Source organism: Myodes glareolus, chromosome 24 (assembly GCF_982192425.1).
Source record: "Myodes glareolus chromosome 24, mMyoGla1.1, whole genome shotgun sequence".
In the NCBI taxonomy this organism is placed as follows: domain Eukaryota; kingdom Metazoa; phylum Chordata; class Mammalia; order Rodentia; family Cricetidae; genus Myodes; species Myodes glareolus.
This window is the reverse complement of record NC_142049.1, coordinates 31,255,467-31,277,664: the sequence shown is the minus strand read 5'-3', so window position 1 is coordinate 31,277,664 and position 22,198 is coordinate 31,255,467. Positions and strand designations below refer to the sequence as shown.

Sequence of the window (22,198 nt, the reverse complement as noted above, 5' to 3'; positions counted from 1 at the left end):
GGGAGGAGATGGAAATTTTTAATAATAATAATAATAATAATAATAACATTTTGTAGACTAAAAATAAATAAATAATACATTTGCTAATAAAAAATTAGTTTAGAAGCCACTGATGATAAGGAATTCAAGCACTCCTGAAAAATATTAAAAACTGGGAAGTACAGACTTGAACAATCAATCATCCATGCTTCCCAAGGAGAACCCAGAACAGACATTCTATTCTCATTACAAAATGAAACTTGCCTTGACCTCAGAATTTTCCTCAAATTGGCAATGCCAAAATCCTGATTGTCAAAGAATTCTGAACCTAACCAAGTTGCTCTTATGTTAAAGTGACATATGATTGCTTTTTTCATACCCAATGGGACACACACACACACACACACACACACACACACACACACACAAAGAGACAGTGGAAATTCATAATGCAAGAGAGCTAAAGTCAGGCGTGGAGCAACTGGTGAGAGGGTGAGGCCTGGGGCTCAGTACGGAGTCCCACAGAGACATGTGATGGCTCCTGCTGCCAACTTGACAGGATCTAGACTCACAGCGGAGATACTGCTCTGGGCAAATCTGTGAGGGATAATCTAAAGGAGGGTAGCCTCTGAGGAAGGGCACGGGGTTTATCTAGATTAAGGTTAGCCTCTGAGGAACCATTCCTTCAGTGAGGATCCTGGACTGTATAAATCAGAGAAAGCAAGCTGAGCACTAAAGGGCATCGCTCTCTGATTCCCGAGTGGGTGTGATGTGACCAGCTGTTTCATGCTCATACCACCTTGACTCCACCCACCGTGATAGTCTGCTCCCTTGAACTGTGAGTTAAAAATAAGTCTTTGCTTCCTTAAGTTCCTTGGGTTGGGTTTCTGGGCAGTGGTGGTGCACGCCTTTAAACCCAACACTCAGGAGGCAGAGGCAGGTAAATCTCTGTGAGTTTGAGGCCAGCCTGGTCTACAAGAGGTAGTTCCAGGACAGGCTCCAAAGCTACAGAGAAACCTTGTCTCGAAAAACAAAACAAAACAAAACAAACAAACAAAAAACATTGCTTGGGTTAGGGTATTTATCAGAGCAACAGCAAAAGAAACTAATAAGTTCCTATGACCTGAGATAGAAGGAGTTCACATGGACAGAATAAAAAAAAAAGTCAACTTTATCACTTTTCACATGGATAGCTGTAAATTGGTGTTCTTCTGGGCAGACTTCACCTATGATGCAATGCCTTCTATTCACATGATGATGGGGGAGGGTCACCCAAGCACTCACTTCGGCTGGGGAAAAAAAATCACTGAACTCCATATTTTAAACAACCACGTCTTATTCTCTGTGAGGGTGAGAGTTTTAGCTTTGGTTTGGGTAATTTCATAAGTGAAAGACTGAAAATACTTTATAAAGATCAGAAGACAGAGCAGAAAAGATAACATTGATAAAGCAGTGAGAAACAAGATGCATCAAAAGATGGCAAGTCCATCTGGGAGAAACCACTGCATTGTAAGAAGCCTAAATGAGTGGGAACATACAGTTTCACAGAAAGGACACTTGATGTTACAAAGACATTAACTCCCCCTGCTGTGGTATGCATACATGTGTGTCACAGGTATGTGTGTTGTTAGTCCTCTCTTACCCATGGCGGACTGGGAAGTGGTAGAACCTTCAAGAGGTGGAGACTGGCAAGAGGTGTTTTGGTCATTGGGAATCACCCCCCAGAGTAGGACCACAGCCTTCCTCTTTTCCTCTTTGTACATCCCAGAGATGACCCGATTCTCTATGTAATCCTCTCACCATGACAGACTGCTCCCCCAGAGTGATGGAACCAACCAACCAAGGATTGAAAGCTCTGGACCACTATATCACATGGACCTGTTCTTTCTAGAGTTTGATTATCTCAGGTATTTTGCTATAGTCAAAGGAGACCACACACCCCCACAATGATAGACACAGCACAGATCCAATTAAATTCAAGAGAGGGTTTTTCGCTGGATCTGAGAAGTCGCTCCTAAAACCTCCATGAAGAACAAAGGGTCAGGACTGTCAAGACACTATTGGAGGGAAACATTCTAAGACCTGTGTTTGATAAGGAGATTTGATAACATTGGAAAGATTCAGTTCCCATAGTTTCTCTGTGTCTAACAGCTTCTGCTACTTGTCAGATGTGTATGTGAGACCCTTTCCAGTCAATTTCAGTCAGTTTTCAACTATTAATACACAAGCCAGTCCCCCCAAAAATGTGCCTTATGCTCATCCCTAATTGAGAATTTTGTTATTAAAACACTTAAGTCTAAAGTAATTTGGTTTGTATACACAAAAATCAGAACACAGGATGTTGCGCTATCGCTGTAACTTACTAGACAGCAAGAGATTATTCAGGGGTCAGAGACAAGGCACATGAGTGATAGTCTTCATTAAAAGGAGCTGGGCATTTGAAAGAAAATTTGATAACTAATAGCTTATGTGGTCCACATTGTTCAAAGCTGCCTAAGTAGAGACGGCTCCTCAGAACCGCATATTAAATTTGCTTTCAATTAGTATGGTTCAGCATTTTATTCTTATGATTTGTATGCTTGGTGATACTTTTAAAATTAACTGTGCCATGGACAGACAGATCACATACTTCCCAGCTGTAATAATTCTCCTAATGCTATATCTCTACAGCAGTAATTACCTTCTTTCTGAAAGAATATGCGCTTGGATCTCATGACACTTCATCTATTACTTTTCCTATATTAGAGCTACCTCAGCGTATTACATTTTTTTTCCCTTAACGACTTTTTTCTATTAGGAGACCACAAAGGCCCTGGGGCAAAGGAAGTGCATTAGGAAGGGGAAGCGTTTTAGCAGGGTTGGGATTTCTGAGGAGTACACCAGCCCGCTCTTGCCAAGAACACACCAAGCAGCAGACCCTCTACTTCCTGTCAATCTGGACATACATTTCAAAACAAAAGGCTTTGAAGCTCTCCATTAATGTAGGAAATTAAATTGCCAACACAGGGGCTGGAGAGAGGGCATGGTGGTTAAGAGAACAGGCTGCTCTTCCAGAGGCCTGGGTTTTACTCCCAACATCCTCATGGTGGCTCACAAACAGTTATACCTATAACTCTAGTCCCAGGAGTTATATGACATCCTCTTCTGGTCTCCTTTGGCACTAGGCATGCATGTGTATGTATATGTGTATATATATAGGCATATATATGTGTGTGTTATTATATTATATACATATAATAAAAATTGGGGGAAAGACTGCTTATGTAGCAAGTCACACACCACCATGCCACTGAATTCATGTCACTGAATTTCCCATTCTGAGCCGAGGAGTTGCCCTACTTCACTCTTGCCTCAGCTGGCTTGCCAGTTGGTTAAACCAGTTAGACAATGAAGGATCCATCTGGCCTGGCAGCTGGCTCTTTCCTTTGCTGACCATGAGCGTCAAGTGCTCACTTAGTGTGGGAACAAAATCATCTCCACAACCAAAGACCTGCTTACTGAGAAACTACTGCACAGTGGGAGTGAGCCATCGGGGGTCCCTAATATCAGAGGGGCTCGAGCCCAGGCTGAGGGCTACCACAAGGCTGTGGAAAGGCCCCAAGAACCAGCCAGAGGCTCCTTCGCTGTTATCTTCTTTCTCAGAAGCTGGGACAGTTTGTTTTCCTTCCAACCTTTCCCCCTATGCTTTGCCTGCTCCCTGGATTTTCTTTATTCCGCTCTGTGGACCCGGAGAGAGTGTCCCCTGATCCACCTGACCAAGTGCTACCGATCCAGTGCTGACGCTCGACCCCATCAAAGTTCAGGGTCCACCCATCTCTATATCAACCCCAGAGGAATCAGCAGAATATGATGAACCACATCCTTAGAAAGCGAATGAGACCGACTACCCATGCTGTAGTAGTTACTGCCCCAGGACTGTAGTCAATTACGTGTTTGAAAAGGCCAGCTCTTTCACCCCTAATGGGATCCTGGTCTTGAGGGGATGTGGTAGGCTCTGTATGACAGCAACAGGTCTTCACACTCCTTTTATCTTATATGTATATAATTAGCCCTTGACTAATAATGTTCCAATTTACTATAATTTCTTCACATTATACTTCCACAGTCAGCCCTTCGTAGCTGTTGATTCTGCATTGGCAGATTCGGCAAACTGTGGGTTGAAAATACTTGGGTGGCATAATGGTATTTCTGCAAATACAGGCTTTACCCTTGTTATTCTCTAAGCAATACAGCAAAACTATTTACATCCCATTTGCGCTGCATTTTGAATTATAAGTTATCTAGAAATGATTTACAACTTATCAGAGAATAGCTTGTACGTAAATATTATCCCACTTTAATATAAGGGACTTAAGCATCCACTTATTTTTGAAATCTACAGGGAGTCCTGGAATCAATCTTCCACTGATATGAGGGATGACTGGAATACTATTTTAATATTTTATAGCTGACTATGGGCTAGGAAAGTGCCCTCAAAGGCCCATGCCTTGAAAGCTTGGTCCCTTGCCTGTGGAGCTTCCAGGAGGAAGTGGACCTTTGAGGATGTAGAGGAAATATTCTCTCTCTCTCTCTCTCTCTCTCTCTCTCTCTCTCTCCCTCCCTCCCTCCCTCCCTCCCTCCCTCCCTCTTCTTCTCTGCAACACAAGTTCTGCAGCTTGCTCTGATACATGCTCCATTAGGGTTGTTCTGACTGTCACAGGACTGAAGGCAACAGGGCCAAAACCATCACAGACGGAACCTTCTGGAATTGGGAACCAAAATACACATTTCCTCCTTGGTAACTATCTAAGGTATGTGTTACTACGACAGAAGGCTTCCTAAGACAGACATGGCGCCGCTTATTCTCCCAGATCATATCATTGCCCCACCTAGCCTAGACTCAAGCTTCCTGAAGGCAAAGAACCACCTCCCACGATTCTTATTTCCCACTCAGCTCACAGCTCAGCGCTTGGCACAAGTGTCCCGTTGTCTGGGAGCTGCAGCGGTGCAGGGTCTGGCATCTCTGAGAACCACTGTGGGATGACTGCCCTTCACTGTACAGTGTGAGAAACTATCCCTAGGTCGCCCTCTTCACGGTCATTGCCAAAGCACACCAAGATGCAGTCAGCCTACACTGGCGCAGCTGGGAAATGCTTCTCTGTTGAAAATTTGTTTAAACTTTGTTGATGCCCACCATAGGGTTCTAAAGAGTCAATGACAAGCCAACGATCTCTCAAGGTTCTTGGGTCTGCATACACAATTCATGGCACATTAACCACTGGGCATAAATTACAATGGAGAAGTCATCAATATAAACATGAATACTCAGGGCGTGAGACCCTGTTCCAAGCTCTGAGCTTGCAGAGGGCCTGTCTCTTCAGCACTTTTCCTACAGAGGCCGCCACCTAGGTTTTGATGGGAAAGGTACACCATTCTCTACAGGAGCCATGGGACAGAGAATTCTTTCTGAGAGCCTTCCTAACAGCAGTGGAAGCAGTGATCGAGGAAAGCCTACTGTGACTGTTTCCAGGTGAAATTTTAAGATACTGCAGTTAACTCATGGGATGTTGAATGCATAATCACCTTATCAAGAATCTTTGTCAACCCTGTATGTAATCTGCTCATTCCTCTTGCCAAAAGCAAAGTATTAGTCCATTTCTCACTAAAAACATGCCTGATGGATCCAAATAAAGCCGCTTCTATTCCTCACTAGGGTCATTTAAGGAGATCTAGATCACTGTCCGCTGTACTAAAACGAACTGTTTTCCCATGGCCATTTTTAGTTTCACACAGTGTCTTATTTGTAATTTTCCCCCATCATTCCTGGGGTCAGATATCTTGAGCAAAGAAAGTTAAGGGAGAAAGGTTTATTTAACCTGACAATTCCAAGATACAATCCAGCCTGGCAGGAAAGCAATGGCATCAGGAGCTTGGCAGCGGCTGGCCAGATCTGATCTCCCGTCAGAAGAGGAATGTGATGCGTGCATTCATAGTAGAACTCAGCTCAGTTCCTCCTCTTTCACGCGGTCCAAGGAATGGCGCCTAAGGAATGCCGCTAACCATGAAGGCTAGATCTTCCCGCCGCAATTAGGAACAGCGCCTAAGGGATGGTCCTACCCACGATGGCCAGATCCTCCTGCCTCAGTTAGGAATGCTGCCACCCACAATGGCGAGATCTTTGGAGCTCAATTAGTACAATCAAGGTAATTCCACAAAGACATACCTATGGGCGCATCTCTCTGGAGATTCCAACGTCTGTAAAGCTGCCACTCACCAGCAAGATCCTGAGTGGTCTGTTTAAATCTCTTTCCTCGTTAGCACTGCCTCCCTGTTAACAGGCCATACTGCTAACAATGTAAGGGAAATGGAGACGGAAGCAATGACCCAACGGGCAGACGCAATTGCTGTGCAAGCAGGAGGACTCGAATTCAAAGCCCCAGCACCCACACCAACATCCCTGGCAGATCTACACACGCCTGTGAAGAAGAAAGGGTGAAGAATGAGGACAAGGGAGCTGGAGAGATGGCTCAGTGGTTAAGAGCATTGCCTGCTCTTCCAAAGGTCGTGAGTTCAATTCCCAGCTCACAACCATCTGTAATGAGGTCTGGTGCCCTCTTCTGGCCTTCAGGCATACACACAGACAGAATATTGTATACATAATAAATAAATAAGTAAATATTTTTTTAAAAAAAGCATGAAGACAAGAAAATTTAGATACTTAAACATCTTTACTTGAAAAGTAAAATTCCTCATTGCTTCAAAGACCTGGACAGGGAAGTATATGTCTGACTTATTTTCCTTTTCTTCTACAATTAACCCATGAAGATTCATCTTTAATATGACCAAGCAAAATATATTCTCTTAAAAAGAGGTCCTGCTCTTTCCTGACTGTAAGAAACTCCCAAAGTGGATTCATAATGAATTTCCTGAATAATGACTTCAAACAGATTTACATTAAATATATTAACCTTTAACTCACCTATATTTTAATAGCATATTAAAGTTATATTTGAGATCAATTCACGGCTTAGGAAGAAAGCCCCATAGGCTTTCTAGAATTCATATTAAAGGTTAAAGTGATTCATATTTTTCCCCCACAGAATCTGGTCAGACATATGACTTTGTAGTATGACTAGGGCTGAATTTCTGATGGGCACGGCAGGAATCATTTCTGTAGGTACAAAAATTCAAAGACATTTTTGGAAAGGAGATAATGTATGCAGCCCAGGGTTTTAAGATTTCTTACATTGAAAAATGATCAGCATAGCAATGAAGAGGGAGAAATAGAAAACACTAGTCCCGGATGAAGTTCATCCATCATGCACTCCCCATTTCTTGGCATTTGCATGTTATGTTAAATACTGCAGTGGCGGGAAACAAAAGCAACAGAGTCCAGCTGAAGGGAAAGACAAAAAAAAGCATTTCTCTTCATCTGTGGGTGTCTAACAAACTCAAGACCATGGCAAGAACTAGTCGTTTGGAGTTATTCACAAATATGTAAGGTTGTTTTCAACCCACGATGATACCAGCAAGCTCTCGTGACTGCCCAGTACAGTACTTGGACCCAGGTGATATCTCCTTGTGCCACAAAGGTAAGTTGACCAGGGACAGATGTAACCTTGAGTCTAAGGCCATCTCAACACTTGCCTAAATCGATGTAAAAATTTGCAAATCAGTTGGTGACAGCTAATAGCTGCCGGATTTCAGTTAAGTTTCACTCAACAGAAGAAAAATCATGCTTAGTACTGGAAATCTAGCCAGCTAGTGAGTTCATGCACCTTAGGAAAGAATCTATTATTGCCACTTGCCTAGACTGGTATAATTCCTTACTTCATTCTAAATCCTTATGCTTATGCCCACAGATAAGTAGAGGTGCTACCTCTCATCATAGAAGCCTGTCTTTATAGAAAACGGAGACCAGAAAACCACAACTGGAGGCAACGCAAGAGATTAACAGGTCATGGAGAACCCAACAGACATATCTACATCACAGTTCCAGCATCTATGACTCAGGGAACATCGCTGAAGAAGGGGCAGAAAGATTGTGGGAAACAGTTTCTCTTAGAAATGGCTGCATAAACAAGACCAGAGCAATGGCAATGTAAGTAGGCATATTAATGTGGAAGGGGGAACGTTTCATGGGATTTCACCCCTAGACAGAAACTATAGGCAATTAATGACTACTGGGAGAATGAGAACTAGCCTCTCCCAAGGACAAGCCCCCTGATTGGTTGTCTAGTGCAAAGCAGTCAGCCTTGAAACCATATATACACCACCAACAAAAACAGGCTCGGCAGGTTGTATCTATATAGAGGGGTTTGTGTGTACACACACACACACATACATACATACATACATACACACATATGTAACAAAAGTAATCTAAGAAAGGGGGCGATCAGCTTGAGTGGAAGAAATGGAAGAGCTGGAAGGAGGGAAAAGTAGAGAAAGCTACTTTAATTTAGAAACATAAAAAAAGAAAGAAGCTGGGAGGTGGCACATACCTTTAATCCTAGCCCTTGGGAGGCAGAGGCAGGCAGATCTTTGTGAGTCTGAGGCCATCTTGGTCTACAGAGTGAGTTCCAGGGCAGCCAGGACTGTTACACAGAGAAACTCTGTCTCAAAAAGAAAGGAAGGAAGGAAGGAAGGAAGGAAGGAAGGAAGGAAGGAAGGAAGGAAGGAAGGAAGGAAAGGAAAGAAAAGAAAAAGAAAAGAAAGAAAATAAAAACCTGCTCTCTATGTGATAGCTCTAAATAAAAGCAAAAATGGTGACTCATTGGCCCTACAAGTATTTTTCAAGTCGCAGTCCAAGTTACAAGTCTGAGTCACACCCTAGAGAGCTAATGAAAGTGGACATTTAGCTATGTGTCCTATGCCTCAGTTTCTCCTTGGATAGGACAACAGTTGCCTCACTGGCTATCATGAGATCTAAGTGGAGGCAGTATGTGGACAGGTCTCAGCCACCCTCTGCATTATACCCATAGTAGTCACAGAAGATGCACTGAAGTGACGAGGTCGTGTGGCTGTGCTTTCTGGCCCTTCAACTCTCGTCTCCAGAGGTTTCCCAGCACATCTGGAAGGCAGAAACAGCTGGTGTAGGGGCTACAGATTGATCATGCATTTTCCTTATTATTAGTCATTTCAGACAAACTGGATGCATCCTAATTTGGGGGTTCTGTCTTTGCAATGTTTGCAATTTAAAGAATTTTAGTAAATTTTTGCTTTTTCATTAAGGCCCACAGCAAAATTGAGTCGGGAGACCTGAAATTTCCCATCTATTTCCCCTCTCCACATATGCACAGCCTCCGCTGCTACCACATCCTCCACCAGGAAGATGCAGAAGTGAGCTCACGGGTGCATCACTAAACCCCAAGTCTATGGCTTCTGATGGGGCCCGCTCTTGGTGTGACGCATCCCATGGTTCGGACAGATGCCTAATGGTGAGCCTTCGCACTTACAGGATCACCGAAAGCATTTCACCTGCTGTGGCTAGACATCCCTTCCCTACTACGCCTGACTGTTAGACCTTCTCCACGCCCTTGCAGCTTCTGAGCTTTTGACCGTCTCCACCAACTGAGCTTTATCAAAGGCATACAGCCGTTCCTGGATGGCTGCTTTCATTTGGTGATAAGCATTTAAGCTTCTTCCTTGTCTCCTCCTGGCTCGACAGGTCATCTCCTCTTAGCACCAAATGCCCCCTGTCTGGACGCACCTGCTAGTTTATCCACTCTACTGAAGAAAGACTGAATTTTGAACCTACCACCCGAGGCTGTGATTTTCAAACACTGAAAACTACTATGTGTCTTTTCCCCACAGAAGACGGGAGAGAAAAGAGTCTCTAAGTGGTGTTTCAAACATGTTCACAACATAAACACTGGACTCTGTGATTTTCCACACCTTCCTGACTACTGTCACCTTTGTTAGTTATTTCTACTTACGTCTCAGCAGCCAGAATCCTAGCACCTGCCAGCAGCCCCTAAGCCAAAGGTCTACAGTGAAATTCAGCATTTGTTCTAATATTCTGAATGAATGTCATTGGTGCTTCTTGGGCACGGGGCAACTTAAGAGCCATCTGAGGCGTTCTTAGATGACTTCTGTACCTCCTGAGTTTATTTGGCTAATAATGACGAATGCAATCAAATAGAATGTGTTATTTAAACTGGGATGTTCTTACTCTATTTATTAAGATCTAATTAGCAGAAAAGAACATTTAGTCATTTTAATTGACAGGTCAATGAACTTTAATGAACCCAGACAGCCATGCAAACACCACCAGAATGAAAGCATAGAATGTTCCATGGAACCCAGACATTCCCTTGAGCCAGTGTGCTGCAAGACTCTACCCACCACTCAAGCCCTAGACGAGTAGCAACCTATTCTCTTTTGCCACATCCAGAGAATCCTGATCACGTGGTCTTTCATTCTTGGCCTCCCTTCACCTTCTCTTTTCTCTTTCCTGTGCTGCTTTGAAAGGGACCCAGGCTCAGGCTGACCTTGATGCTGCACTCTCCCAAGGTCTAGGATTGCAATCGCGTGCTATCACAACAGTTCCGGCTCCTTTAGCCTACTTCTTTTGAGATTCACCCATACTGCATCTAGCAGCACCAGGGCCTCTTCAGCCCCGGGAGTCCGCTATTAGAAATCAAGCTGGTGCTGACCTGGAAGCTTTGCCCCTACTGGCTAGCCTTCCTAGTTTTAAAGGTGCTATGCATGCTGCCAGAGGAAAAAAAGCAATCAATGGTCATCCTCGGGTATGAACCCCATATGCACTAAAATAACAATGGACCTAGAAAGATGTGTCAACTGGTGCAACAGAGGCTGGGGTGTCGTGGAGTAACTAAGTACTTTCTGATTGGATTTCAGGCCTCCGTTGCAAGATGAAACCCATACCTGTTACAATAACTGGGCCAAGAACCCATGGCTGGACAGGGCACAGGTTCTAGGAGAGATCTTACCATTGTTCTACTAAGTTGACATAGTATTAAAAACAGCTCCTACTGTCCTGGATTGTGTTCACAGAGTAAGGCCTTTCTCAACCCTTGCCAGAGAAGCTTCTGTTTGCAATAGATCATGATCAGCACAGAGACCCACAAGTGACCGAGGTAGAGAGAGTAAGAAACTTTGCAATGTCCAGCCTTAAATGGAGTATACTTCCTCCTTTGTAAGCTCCAGAACTATTACAGAAGAGGAGGCACAAGAGGGTGTAAGAGCCAGAGGTGCTGGAAGACTACAAGGCCATAGATGTCTTCCAGACACAGCAGGGTGACTGCACATAGCAGACATTATAGCAGGCACAAGAGCCGTGTAAGGCTCAAGGCCAGACAAACCCCAGCATGAAGAGGGAAGTTGGGCATGAAGTCAGCCAGGAAGTTACTGGCAGTTCTTGGCTGCTGGGAGGGAGACAGTCAACTGACCACACCCCACGGCCACACTCAAAAATATCCCAGCAATACAAACAGGCCTTGATGGGGGAGGGGAATCACAGATGCAAAGATTGTGGGAAGATTTGGAGACGGGAAGGTGAATATGATAGGAAAGTCTCAAAGAACCATAAACATAAACATAAAAACATTAACATAACATCACAAACAACATCATAAACAAAAATATAATGTAAAAACATAAAACAATCAAACAAAAAGAGCTACACGTGCTACATTGAAATGCTCCAAGGGGATAAAGAATTGTGTTCAACATCTTTCCAAATGGCACCTTTGAACTACAGGTGCATCTTACTAGGAGATACCAGGAGACCAGAGCTCTGTGGAGTCAGGGAAATGATCTTTCCAGGTGTGCCTTCAGCTGGTGCCCGTGACAGGATCTCACGTCTCAGCTTGCCAGCTGACGGCTCTAAGAGGAACCCCTTTATATTGTCCCCTTTAGATGTTCTCCAGGGGACATCGGGAAAATGGCCAAGTGAAGACCTGAAATCTCACTGCTGCACAAAAAGAAGCAAATTCCCAGAGACGCTGACAGGCTCGACTTGCTGGGAACTCTGGAAGTAATCCAGAATCTTTTGGGCAACCTTGGGATTCTTTTTTCCAAAGTAAACAGCTGAATCTTGGCCTGGAAACTGAACTTTATGGTTCTTTGGCTTGCCCTACTCCATACCCTAACCCCACCTTAGCCTAGAAAACCATCAGTTCACATACCTGGGGCAGGCCTAGAAGCCACCTGAAGGGAGGAGTCATTCCCAAACAACTGTCATATGACTATTCTAGCGATTATTTAGAGGTCATACTCAATGATAATCTGTACTTTACCTTACCTGGAACCCACAAAGTATGAAAAGCCTGCTCCCTGGGAGAGAATTGTCACATACAGTTATAGGTACATATTTTTCATGCTGTCGTTGCTTAAGTAGTGGATAATATCTAGGGAAGATTAGAAGGGACATCCAAAAAGCCTTTCAGCAAAAGCTGGGGAGCAATATATCCATAGCTTTTGAAAAGTCCCAGCATATTTCTGAGAACACAGTATGCCACCCGGATATATGGAGTTGTATTTGTGCCCAGGATGGACTTGAGACATCTGTGCACTGTAGCCTCTAAGTCTAGGATTCAATGTAAGCAGGAAGTGAACACTAAAGCAGACTGCCAACTACCTGGCACAATGTCCAAGGTGTGTCCTAGCAGACACACACAGCCCCTTAGCAAAAACTAGGCACTGACCGCAAGCATTAAAAGGAATCTTTGTCTAACCATGATCCAGCCAACTACCAGATTCACTGCGTGGACAACGTAGCAGCATGGCTGACAAGAACACTATTTTATGGAATGAGTTACAGAATCACTAAACAAGCAGCAAAAAAATCTACAATAAACAGTATTAAGAATAAAATACGGAGAGGGGTAAATTTAATTGCCATAAGTGACAAGTTATGAAAATATCTGAATCTGCAACAGGAAATTGCATGGCGTGTAAAGATATAGTGAACAAGGCACACGTTAGAGTGGGAAAAAACGATACATGTAAACCGTCCCCGAGGAAGGCAGATGGTAGGCTTAAAGACTTCGGCTTAGCTCTTTTAAATACGCTGGAAAGAGCTAAAGAAAATCTTGTTTAAGGAAAGAAAAAAAAACCCACAGGATAATCAATGACGATATTTCACCAAGTAGAAAACACCAAAAGAGAGGCAGGGGTCATAATACAGAATCAACTCTACATTATGCAGCTGAAGAGAACAGAAATTCAAATGAAAACTTCTTCAGAGAAGTAAAACAGCAAGACTGGGTAGGCAGAAGGAATTAACAGGGACCTGAAAGATTGGCTAATTGACATTATCCAGTCTGGACAGAAGGGGAGCAAAGAACCAAGAAACACAACAGACCTTAAGCCAGAGGTTCTCAACCTGCTGTCTGCAATACCTTTGGGGGTTGGATAACCCTTTTACAGGCATCGCCTAAGACCATGGGAAAACACAGATACTCACATTACGATTCATAGCAGTAGCAAATTACAGTTATGAAGAAGCAGTGAAAATAATTTTATGGTTGGGGGTCACCACAACATGAGGAGCTGTATGTACTAAAGGGTTGCAGCCTTAGGAAGGTTGAGAATTAAGGCTGCCTTAAGCAATGCATGGAACACTACCAAGGATGCTAAAACACACACACGATGAGATGTAGAGAGGGAAGGAAAAAAGGGAAAACAAGGATTAGAGAGAACGTTTGAAAAAGTTATGGCCCCAAACTTCTCCAATTTGATAAAAAAGACACAAATCTAAACTTCCAAGCCCAGGGAGTTTCAAGTAGGTCAAACTTGAAAGGACGGATACCTGGACACGTCTTAGGGCAACTGTCAAAGCTGACGTCAAAGAGAGATCACAGAACAAGAACAAGTGACTGTCACTCACACAAAGGATTCCCAAAAAATCAATGGCGAGTCCCTTATAAATCACAGATGACAAAGGGCAGCATGGGGCATATGTAAGGCCATAAAAAAGAATAAAAAGAAAAGCTAAGAGTCAAGAATTCTATATATAGCAAAGTCATCCTTTTAAAATGAAGGAAAATTTGAGCCATTGCAAAATAAAAACTAAGATAATTTGTTATGAGACAGGTCCTATAAGAAACGAGAGAAAGAAATAACATCACAGAGAAACACACCACTTCTCCTGTCTGATTTAAAAGATGATTGAACGAAACAATAGTTGCAAGGTTGGAATGAGGGGCACACAACACACCAAGCTTTAATTTGTATTAAGACAGCATAAAAAAAAGGAAGAACAGAGTTACAGAAGGCCAGCTTCTGTACAGTATTGACATTAAGTTAATATTCATCTGAAACAGCCTACTGTATATTACGATGTTCATCTTGTTATCAAGGCCAATAACTAAGAAAATAACACAAAAATATATCCTTAAAATAAGAGAATTAAAGTAATATGCCAGGGCTGGAGAGATGGCCCAGCCACTAAAGACTAGGCTCACAACCAAAAATGTCAAGCAGTATGCTAGACAACATAAAGGAGGGCAGTAACAGAGGAAGAGACAAACACTTTAACATATGAGGCACTTAGGAAACTTAGGAAACAAAGAGGGTTTGAGTCATGATCCTTCCTTAACAGAATTTATGTTAAGTGGAAAATATCTTCAATTGTGGGCAGACATTAGGAATATATATATATCACAGCCCAACTATGTGATGTCTACAAGAGACTTTATATTCACAGAGCTAGCGATTCTTTAGTAAGTAGAAAAGGGACAAGCAAGGACTGCTAGTGTTGAGCAAAACAGGGCCTAGGAAAGAAAGGATGCAAAATGACCTGTGGGCTGTGGGGTGCATGTATCATAAAATATGAACGATGGTATGAAAAAAGCTACCCCAGAAAAATTGGAAGTTCTCAACAAATTGCACGGCTGTCTGTCAAAATGAAAAACTCAACACTAGGGTTAGCTATAGAATGTATATAGTAGGAGCCCACATAGCTAGCTAGAAAATAAGAGAGGAAATATATCCAAAAAAAGAAAAAGACAAGAAACTGATGGGAAATGTTAATGACCCTAGAAGGTCAATTTAGCAGGTGTAATATCTTTTTGGAATTCAAGTAAGAACCAGAAAGGACAAAGAAGAGATGATTTGCTTGTAAACTGCAGTAACAGTTTCTGGAAGAATCAAATAAACAAATAATCAGAACCAGTGTGGTCTCTGCAGTGTGTAGCAACCAGATCTGAGGTCGATATATTATAGCATTTCAGAAACTGTAACAGAAAGTGTCTCTCAATATTACAGGTATCATTGGTACAGAAATTCATTGATAAGATCAATTCACTCATGATGAAAAAAATCCACAATAACAGACAACTTGAGATATTTATTCTAAACTGTACTAAAGAGAACAATGTACAGAAGTAGCCAGAAAAAAATGATTCAGAAAACAAAAACACGACTTGTTAGAAAGGTTTGTTAATTAAAGTGGAGGGTACAGGCTTCAGGAGAGATTGACAGGTGTATTACACAGCACAGATCTCAGGAAACAGGCTCACACCCAGCGATGGGAGGGGAAACACGTCACACACGAGGAAAAATGCTAACACTCAAAAACTGCTACTCATCCTTGGCTACATGATGGGGCACAGAGAGCCTTGGGTATATAAAACTTTGCCACATAAATGAGTGTAAAACTAAACAGACTTTACAGAACTAAAATAATAATAATAATAACTAAAAAAAAAAACACCAGGGCAGGAGAGACTGCTCAGCAAATAGAAACACATGCTGCCAAGCCTGCAGATCTGAGTTTGAGCTCCAGGACCCTAGGACTCCTGAATGTGTCCTCTGACCTCCTCACTGGTGGCATGACACACAAGCATGTACACACGCACACACACACACACACATACATACACACACAAATAAATAAATAAAGCAAAAGATGTAACATTAAAAATAAAAGACAATAGCATTATAAAGTATTGTTCATTTAAAATGGAAAAAGATCCATATATTAAGAAACCCAAAAACAATGAAATATTTTTATGAAGATAAGAAATAGTAATTCATAGAGGAGCTAACCAAAATGTCAGACTCCTGTCCTCAAAGGCAAGCTAAATCAATACATCCCTAAATCTCTACAGTATCTATATCACTACAGACAGGGGCTCTTTAAAAGAGATTCACGATGCCTTGTGATATATAAGATAATCTATAATCTGTTATATATAAAAATATTTCAACCTTGTGGATAGTTTCTTTGGGGGAGGAAGACAAAGGGTATTTTATCTTTGTATTTTATTTGACTGTTTATATAATGGTCTCTTAAGTATTAATTATTACAAATAAGGCAGGGAGGCGGGGCTCGACTCCTTGCTAGTCTACAGAAGCTTTTTAAATCATGCTCCCTGTGATTGCACACGAGAGTGTCACCATGAGGATCGCAAAAGTCACAAGGTGCTTCTCCTGAGGCTTTTGACAAATCATCTAATTAGAGTTGTGTGGTCTGGGTACTAACTTGGGATTCATTTCCTACAAAGAGAGCAAGTCCCTCAATCATAGGAGGCATTTCATATGACAAATGACGCCAGGTGGAAAAAAAAAACCCACTATCTTTGTTGTCACTGTTGCCACCAGCTTTCAGTGTCTGAGAAGGCTCTCAGAGAACACTATAGAAGGGGTGTGTGTACCTCCTCCCACACACGCACAACATTTCCCGTCTTGTATCATGCTCATAAGATCTTCTTCCCTAGTGTTGGTCAGGTGACTGCTGTCCCTTCCCCTCCTCTATAACAGAGCCTTCCTCCAGCATGTCACCAGTTTTGAGCTCGGAGTCTTGGCACTGTTGTTCAGCCCACAGCCAGTGTAGGGGCTCAGACCCATGCAAGGGAAGAGTCACAGCACAGTTAACAACCCGCTCATGTGTGAAGGTCTCCAAAGGGATGCTGCTGTCGACAGAACTCTGGAGGAGTTCATCCCTGCCGCCAGCACGGTCACTCATCCCTGAAATCACCCAGTGACTCCATCAGGCATGTAACAGTGCTTCTTCCTAACGATCCCTAGGGACAGTCTCCTTTCACAGACAGTTCATTGTGGCTGTCACTAGAGAGGAGAAGAAAAGGCCAGTGATCTCCCTGGGAATGAGTTCGAAAGCTCACAGAGATCTTGTCAGTTTGCACCTCCAGAAAGATGGGTCATCATTAGGGAGAAGATAAACACAGGGCCTTGAGGAAGAGAAGTCAAGATTTCAAGATCTGTTGTTCTCTATGTTTCGGCCAGTTGTAGATTTTTGAAATAGTCTCCATCGGTAGCAAAAAGGAGATTCTTCGATGAGAGGAGAGAGCTATACTTATCTGTAGATGTAAGGACACAAGTATTTAGAATACAGTTATAAATTACACTGGCTCCAGCTCCAACCCATTTATATATAATGCAATCCCCTATACCTAAGGTTCAGGAAACATTATAAAAGAGGGGACAGAAAGATCATAAGTCCCAGAGAACCTGAAATTGTAGTCCACACAGAGAATTTCTGCTGTGAAATAGTGCTTCCTATATACGATGAAAACTTCATCTATAAAATCTTAACATCGTCACCCGAGCAAAATATCACAATGAAAACACCAGTTGGCATGCCAACATAATGGGGAAAGTCACATAAGGCCTCACCCCTGTATGAAGAACTATAGGCAATTAATGGCTGCTGAGAAAGTAAGAATCAGTCTTCTCCAGGGATAAACCCCTGGTAGGTCATCTGATCCCAAGGGTCAGCCCTAAACACACACACACACACACACACACAAACACTGGGCTCAGCAAGTTATGTGTGTGTGTCTGTGTAAAACAACAACAAATAAAGAAGAGATCAATAATTTAAGATGGAATAGGGGAGATATGGAGGAATTGGAGGGGGAGAGAGAGGAGGGGAAATTATTACTGAAAAAGACTTCAAGGAAACCCAGCTATAGGACTCCAGACAAGATCCTCCCTTCATCTTAATCTGCTCCTCACAACTTACCCATCACCTCAAAACTTAGTTCTATTTTCTGGATTTGGGGAACTTGAGGGGATCTTAAAGAAGGAGAGCTGAACATAGTACAGCTGGTGCCTTACGTGGCGTCATGGCTTGGCTGAGGCTTGAGTGTGTAAACAGGGTTCATGGTTACAGTTTGGTCCTCAGCTTGATGATAGTGGGGTCTAGTGGTGGACATTAGGCCGCTGAGGTTGTCTCCTCAAAAGGAATTAATGACTATCTCCTGAAGTGAGTTACTGCGAGAATGGCTAGTTATGAAAGGGTAAGGCTAGCTGCCCCCTTGTGCTCTCTCCCACCACGGTGTCACGTGTCATGAGGCCCATCAGAGACTGAACCAATGAGACGGCCATAGTTTGTAATTTGTCTTCAAAATTGTGAACTAATTATGCTTTTTCTTTATTAAAAATATGCAGCTGTCAGGGAGTGGTGGCATACACCTTTAATTCCAGCACTCAAAGAGATAGAGGCAGGAGGAACTCTGTGAGTTCGAGGCCAGCCTAATCTACAGAGTGAGTTCCAGGAGCGTCAGGGCTGTTACACAGAAAAAAAAACAAAAAACAAAAAACAAACTTGACTCGAGGAAAAAAAAAGTACACAGCCTTAGGTGTAATGCCCTAAGCAGATATTAACTGGTGTGTGTGCACGCATGCAAACATGTAGTGATATTTCATTTGTATTTTGATAAATAAAGTTTGCCTGAAGGTCAGTGCAAAATGGTCACACTAGTCAGCCATACAGGCAGGCAGTGGTTGCACACACCCTTAATCCCCGCAGCCACACTAGCCAGACGTAGGGGCCAGGTAGTGATCATGCACGCCTTTAATCCCAGCACTAGAGAGGAATATAAAGTGGATGAGACAGGAACTCGCTCTCCTTCAGTCTAAGGATTCCTCAGAGGTGAGAGCTCTTTAGTGGCTTGACTGCTTTGGCTTTCTGATCTTCAGGTTGAACCCTGATATCGGTCCCTGGGTTTTTATTATTTGTGCTACACAAGCCATGTCAAGTAGCTTTTTTTTTTAAAAAAAGCAAAAAGACACAGAGATCTGTAAATAGGCTATACTAGGGTCCCGTGAGAGGAGGCTGGGGTCTGGGGAAAGCCTAGAGAAGAGGGGACCAAGTAAACAAAGAGTAAAGTAGTACAAATGAGACCCTGTGGGTGAGTACAGACAGACAAGATGGTTAGGAAGAGGATGTAAGGGGGACTCGCTGGCATCCAGGCTGGGGTGTAGCAGTGAGAGGCGATGCGCAAGTCAAGGGGTGTGTGGTTAGAGGAGAGCCAGCGGGCAGAAGGGGATGTCTGTGAGGCCCACGGAAGGTTGGGTGGGAGAAAAAGAAAGAATTTTGATGCCAAAGGCTTGGGTTCAAGTATGAATTAGCTGTGTCAAGGCCTGGAGGCTGCCGTTTCTCTTCTAAAATACAAAACTGACTCCTGCCTGTACTACTGGGAAGAGAAGTGTCCACATCACACTCAGACAACGGCCACTGTCATCACCCACAGTGTTTCAGAGGAGCACTTGGGGTCATTCACTTAAGAATTCTGATTGACAGCCACTTTCATGTGTCAACGAGGCAAGCACATAATTCCTAGCTAGATACTTGGCAGGACACTCGTTTTGATGTTGCGAGGATGTATTTAAGATGAAATGAACATTGAAGCCAATAATCGCTGAACAGAGCAGAATGCCCTGCCTAATGTGGGGGCTTCTCATAGGGCTTCATCTAAGCAGTTGAAAGTCCCGTGAGAAGAAAGATTGAATTCCTCCAAAGAGAAGGAACTGGCCTTCAAAAGCAAGTGACACTCATTCTCCCCTGAGGCACTAGGCTCCTGGCCCAGGCTGCGGATTTTGGCCTTGTTAACAATCTTATGAGATTCTTTAAAGTAAATAACCAAATAGACGAGCAGGCAGAAATTAGCTAGATGCATCCTGTGTGTTGTGTTTTCTGGTCATTCCTGATATATATATATATATATATATATATATATATATATATATATATATATATATGTGTGTGTGTGTGTGTGTGTGTGTGTGTGTGTGTGTGTATGTATGTATGTGTATATATATATATATATATATATATATATATGTATGTATGTATGTAGAGTTGGGTCTCTGTATTCATGGGTTCTGCACAGACACAAGAACATTCTTAGGGGAGAGATAAAGAACTCCCCACCCAAACTTTCCCTGCTCCACAGTGTGTGACTGCCTCTGGGAAGTGTCTGTCCAGACAGGCAGCATCTGCAAGCCTTCGATATCACAGGAAATGGTCTGGTGACGAGTTCCTGCCGTGAGAAGTACACACACTGTGCGTAACTGTTAGGCCAAGGAGACCCAATCCCACCTCCCATGAATCCCAGAGACTCCGCAGGCATAGGGAACATGAGGACTGCAAACGTTAAGCTCTACAATCTTTCTGACACCTTCTGTGGAGAAAGTATCTGTCGGGGGCAGCATCTGCCCTGGAGAGCCAATGGGAGTAAATCAGCACTGCACAGAGCCACTAAAAATCTGGGGTTTGGCACAGTGGCTAGCATTTCCCTAGCAAAGCCCTTCAACCTCCAGCTGGGCCCTGGGAGCAGATCAATCAAGGCAAGGTGAATGTGAGCACCTTCCAGAGAGCAGCTGGTCCTACACTAATCACCCAGCAGGCCCCGAGAACCAGCTCTTGGAACACTGCCTCCACAGGCCCAGCTGCTGCCGTCCCCTCCTCCCTGTGTGAGCTCCACAAACCTCTCCAGCTTTCCCAGGATACATCTGAGCCACATCCATAAGGTATTTCTACGGCACCTGCATCCTGGCCACCCTGCGAGGATCTCCATCAAGGAGCTAGGACAGAAGTGGAGGAAGGGGGTGACTGGGTGACTAAAGATGTATGTTTCTACATCCGTCCTAAGGAGCATCGTTTTCTTTTGTTAGGTGACTGGCATCCAAGGTCTTCATCTGTCTATCCTGTGGGGGTCTGTGGAGGAATGGAACAGACTGTCTCTTCATTGCTAAGGACAGCTCAGAAGTTATGGCTGGTCCCCAGCCAGTGTGTGCACTGCCAACCCATCCTACACAGAGCCAGCTTCTTGGTCCCCATGATGGAGTTGCCATAAGGTCATCCATCCAGGAAAGAGAAGAAGGGGTTGGTATGTAGAGCATACAAAAGGAAAAAGGAAGACCAGATGTGTTTTGTTGTTGTTCTTGAAGCTGGATGGAGAGGGGACCGGGATTCACTATGCCAGCCTTTCCCTCCACTTTCCTGCACATTTGAAATGTTCTATATTAAAACATTTAAGGAAATCTCTTCTGTGTACCGAACTACACCAGAGGAAGTTCAACTGAATTCTCCCCCAACACCATTTCAGGATATCACAGTCACATTCATGAAGGAAGTATCTTCCACAAACACATTTCCTTTTTATTTTCTATTTCCATTAATATTTAGTACATATCATTATCTCCCAGCCTTATCACTTAAAACAAGATTTTAAATAATTGATTAATACAAAAGGCGGACATAACCACACTGCCTTGTTCAGTGCCCATCAAGGCTCTGACACAGACACATCAATATATTAATGCATACACCGAGAAGACCAGGCTGCAGATCAATACACACAGAGATGCTTGGGGTACTTCTCAGAGGGAAAGACCATCAGCCTTTCCCACCCCTGGTGTGGTCTACGCCTCCTCGCCCTGCCCAGTAATGATTCCGCTCAAGAAAAAAAAAATGTTTTATCCATGCAATCTCTAAAGTTCCCCCAAACTAACATATCTTGAACTCTGGTAGAATATATGCTGACAGTACACTCCGGTGTGAGTATTTGCACATGCACATATCTCATAAGCACATAAACAGATCTTAGTGGCTGGAAAAAGCGTTGGCATCCAGACTTTCAAAATATCTTTGTTCTCAGAATATCCTCGAGGGATGTCATCAAAGCCAGCAGATAAAGGATGTGATAGGACAGTCGTAGGAACCACTCAGGGGGCATGCTGGGAAGCACAGCGTGCCAATGCACAGCCAGTTCTTGAAAGCCCATCAGCACGCAAGCAGACGCTAGGTACAAAAGTCTGCCACCAGCACATAACAAGCACTGCGCGCCAGCTCCTGCCAATAGCTGAACGCTGGCTGCCGCTCCTTCTGCCACACTCGCTCCTCCGCAGGCAAAGCATTGTCCAAGGCCACCCGGAGCTCCAGGTGCCACTTACCACAAGCGAGAGAGGTCTCTTCCAGGAGACGACGCCAATGAGTCCAGACAACAGCACCTGGAAGGAAGGC

The 22,198-nt window shown here is 43.4% G+C and overlaps 1 protein-coding gene across 1 annotated transcript in view; it reads right to left on the bottom strand.

Moving 5' to 3' along the window:
- The window catches only part of Entrep2 (endosomal transmembrane epsin interactor 2), a 409,195-nt gene that overhangs the window by 198,712 nt on the left and 188,285 nt on the right, over positions 1-22,198 (bottom strand). Inside the window, exon 2 of the mRNA XM_085682675.2 lies at positions 22,129-22,185. Within this exon, the coding sequence (XP_085538801.2) occupies positions 22,129-22,185 (57 nt within the window). The remainder of the gene's footprint in view (positions 1-22,128; positions 22,186-22,198) is intronic.